Here is a 2,285-nt window from a genome sequence, read left to right on the forward strand (position 1 = left end):
AAGTAGTCACCCTAGGGTTTCTTCGCCCCAATATGGGCCAGAACTAGTGTCCATCGGCCCGCCCTAAGGTCCGACCGAAAGACAGGGACATGTTGACTATGGGTCCAATAAGACCCACTGAACGAAGGCTCGTCGGAAGATCAAGCTATTGGGCCGAAGGTCGATCAGACCCATAAGCCGAAGGCCCACAGAGAGCCTCAGGTCAAGGTCCATCTTTCTTCCCGAACGTTGGACAGCTGAAGGGACATAACGCCCCATTTTCACTCCCTCCTTAATGATGAGTAACAGATGAGCATTCATGACCTGGAATGGGTATAAAACCCCTTGGAAAGTAAGACAAAATATACACATATTCTCTCTAAAACACTCTGTTTTTCTTGTATTTTTTACCCACTTTACAACCAGATTCTTATTCTCACACCAGAGGTGAATCGGGGGTAGAAACCCTCACATTCTCTTCACTTTCAGGTCTAAGTAGAAGCTACCATCACGGAGGCCGAAACCTGTTCATACATCCAAAGGAATCTGGGCGTAACACTATCCATTGAAAAGTTTGTTAAATTATGCATATACCGCCAGCCTGCCTATAGAAATGTTAAGACGGATACAAGTGAACTGACTCGAACTGCAGCTGATAGAAGGCTGTTTCCAGCATGCTTACAATTGATCTGCCTCCTACAACACCTTCCACGATGAGTATTCACCCCAAAAAAACTCTATCACAATCTGGGGTGATCAGAAAATTCTTCCAAGATTAGAACCTCGGTGATACAATCTTCTTCTGCTGCTGTTAGTTTGACTGCTAAAACAAGTGAAAGCTTTATTTGTGAAAAATGGACCTTATTGAGGTAATTCCGACTCTAATACCATAAAATTTGTGAATTTTAGTTAGGTTCTCAGCCTCGAGTTGAGTCTATTCATAACTAGCCACGTACTTAAATATTTAACCATAAATCACTAAATTGGAAGTCCTATTAGTTTTTCACTTTCTTGTTGGGCGAGTCTTCAGTCTTCAATCATCAACATATTGATTAAAATGAATTACTCAACTAGCTCCAACACGGAAAACCGAAATTTATTAATAAGCTCAGCAGACAATCTAGCTAAATGCTAAATCCTCCGTCAACAATAAGGTCATGACCGGTGACAAAAGACGAATCATCCGACACTAGGAACAATACTGCATTCGCAACGTCCTTTGCTTTGAGTGCCTTCTCTTTCAAGCTTGTGAATGGCTGGTATATTTTCTCAACTTCTTCTACCCCTTTATTATAGAGCTTGGTCATTAATGGGGTTGCAATCGCGTAAGGCGAGACACAGTTCACCCTGATCCCGAATTCCCCTAGCTGCTTACTAGCTGATTTCACCAATGCTACCACCGCGTTTTTTGACATGAAGTAATCCGTCCGCTTTTTACCCCCTGTTTTGCCCGCTACACTTGAAGTACAAACTATATTCCCCTTCACGCCATTTTCTACCATTGATCGCGCAGCATGCTTTACACAAGCAGCCATTCCACGGACATTAACTGCAAACAGACGATCAAGCTGGGAAATGTCGAGAGTCAGGACATCCTGATCAGAGTTACTAATAATTCCAGCATTGCTGAACAAAATGTCAAGCTGACCAAATGTCTTAACCGTAAAATCCACCAGGGACTTAACTTGGTTTTCATCAGTAACATCACAGTGAATGTACTTGCAGCGCTGGTAGCCAATTGATTTCGCAACATTTTGGCCTAATTCATCTTGGATGTCAGCAATAACGACGCGTGCACCTTGTTCAGCAAACAGGTAAGCAGTGGCCTCGCCAATGCCACTCGCACCGCCCGTAATAATGGCTACTTTTCCTTCAAGTTTCTTCAAAACGGGAGAAGCTAAGCCTGATGCCATGGATGTTTATGATTATATAAGAGATTTTTAATATAGTACTTAATATTTATAGTTAGTAGCTAGATTCACAACAAGCTTTGAATGTAGCGTTTAAGATGGAGGAGATAAAGCTTGACAGATTGGACTTAAAATTTAGTCATGAATAACAATCGGAGATGTGACGTTGCTACTCTTACGCTTTAGTAACGCATAAAGAGAGCCTACCTAAATCATATGAGGTTGGTAATATATGGGACAAAAATTAAAAGAAAAAGATCAATTATTGTTTCTTCTGCTAGCCCAATAATTAAATCCAAACGATAAGATACTACATTATGTGTCTATTTCATATGCCATCATATGGTTGGCAATTATTTTTCTTTAGCACCTCTGGAATATAAACAATTCGACACA

At 41.1% G+C, this 2,285-nt stretch overlaps 1 protein-coding gene across 1 annotated transcript; it reads right to left on the reverse strand.

Moving 5' to 3' along the window:
- Positions 1-324: 324 nt before the first annotated feature.
- LOC141682482 ((-)-isopiperitenol/(-)-carveol dehydrogenase, mitochondrial-like) lies at positions 325-2,058 on the reverse strand. The gene has a single exon (XM_074487176.1). It carries the CDS (start codon positions 1,890-1,892, stop codon positions 1,104-1,106), a length of 789 nt encoding a protein of 262 aa, XP_074343277.1. The 5' UTR covers positions 1,893-2,058; the 3' UTR covers positions 325-1,103.
- Positions 2,059-2,285: the final 227 nt, after the last annotated feature.

This window comes from Apium graveolens, chromosome 9 (assembly GCF_009905375.1).
Source record: "Apium graveolens cultivar Ventura chromosome 9, ASM990537v1, whole genome shotgun sequence".
NCBI lineage: Eukaryota > Viridiplantae > Streptophyta > Magnoliopsida > Apiales > Apiaceae > Apium > Apium graveolens.

Coding starts and splice junctions, on each gene's coding strand:
- LOC141682482 (XM_074487176.1), bottom strand. CDS start 1,892: ATGGCATCAGGCTTAGCTTCTCCCGTTTTGAAGAAACTTGAAGGAAAA.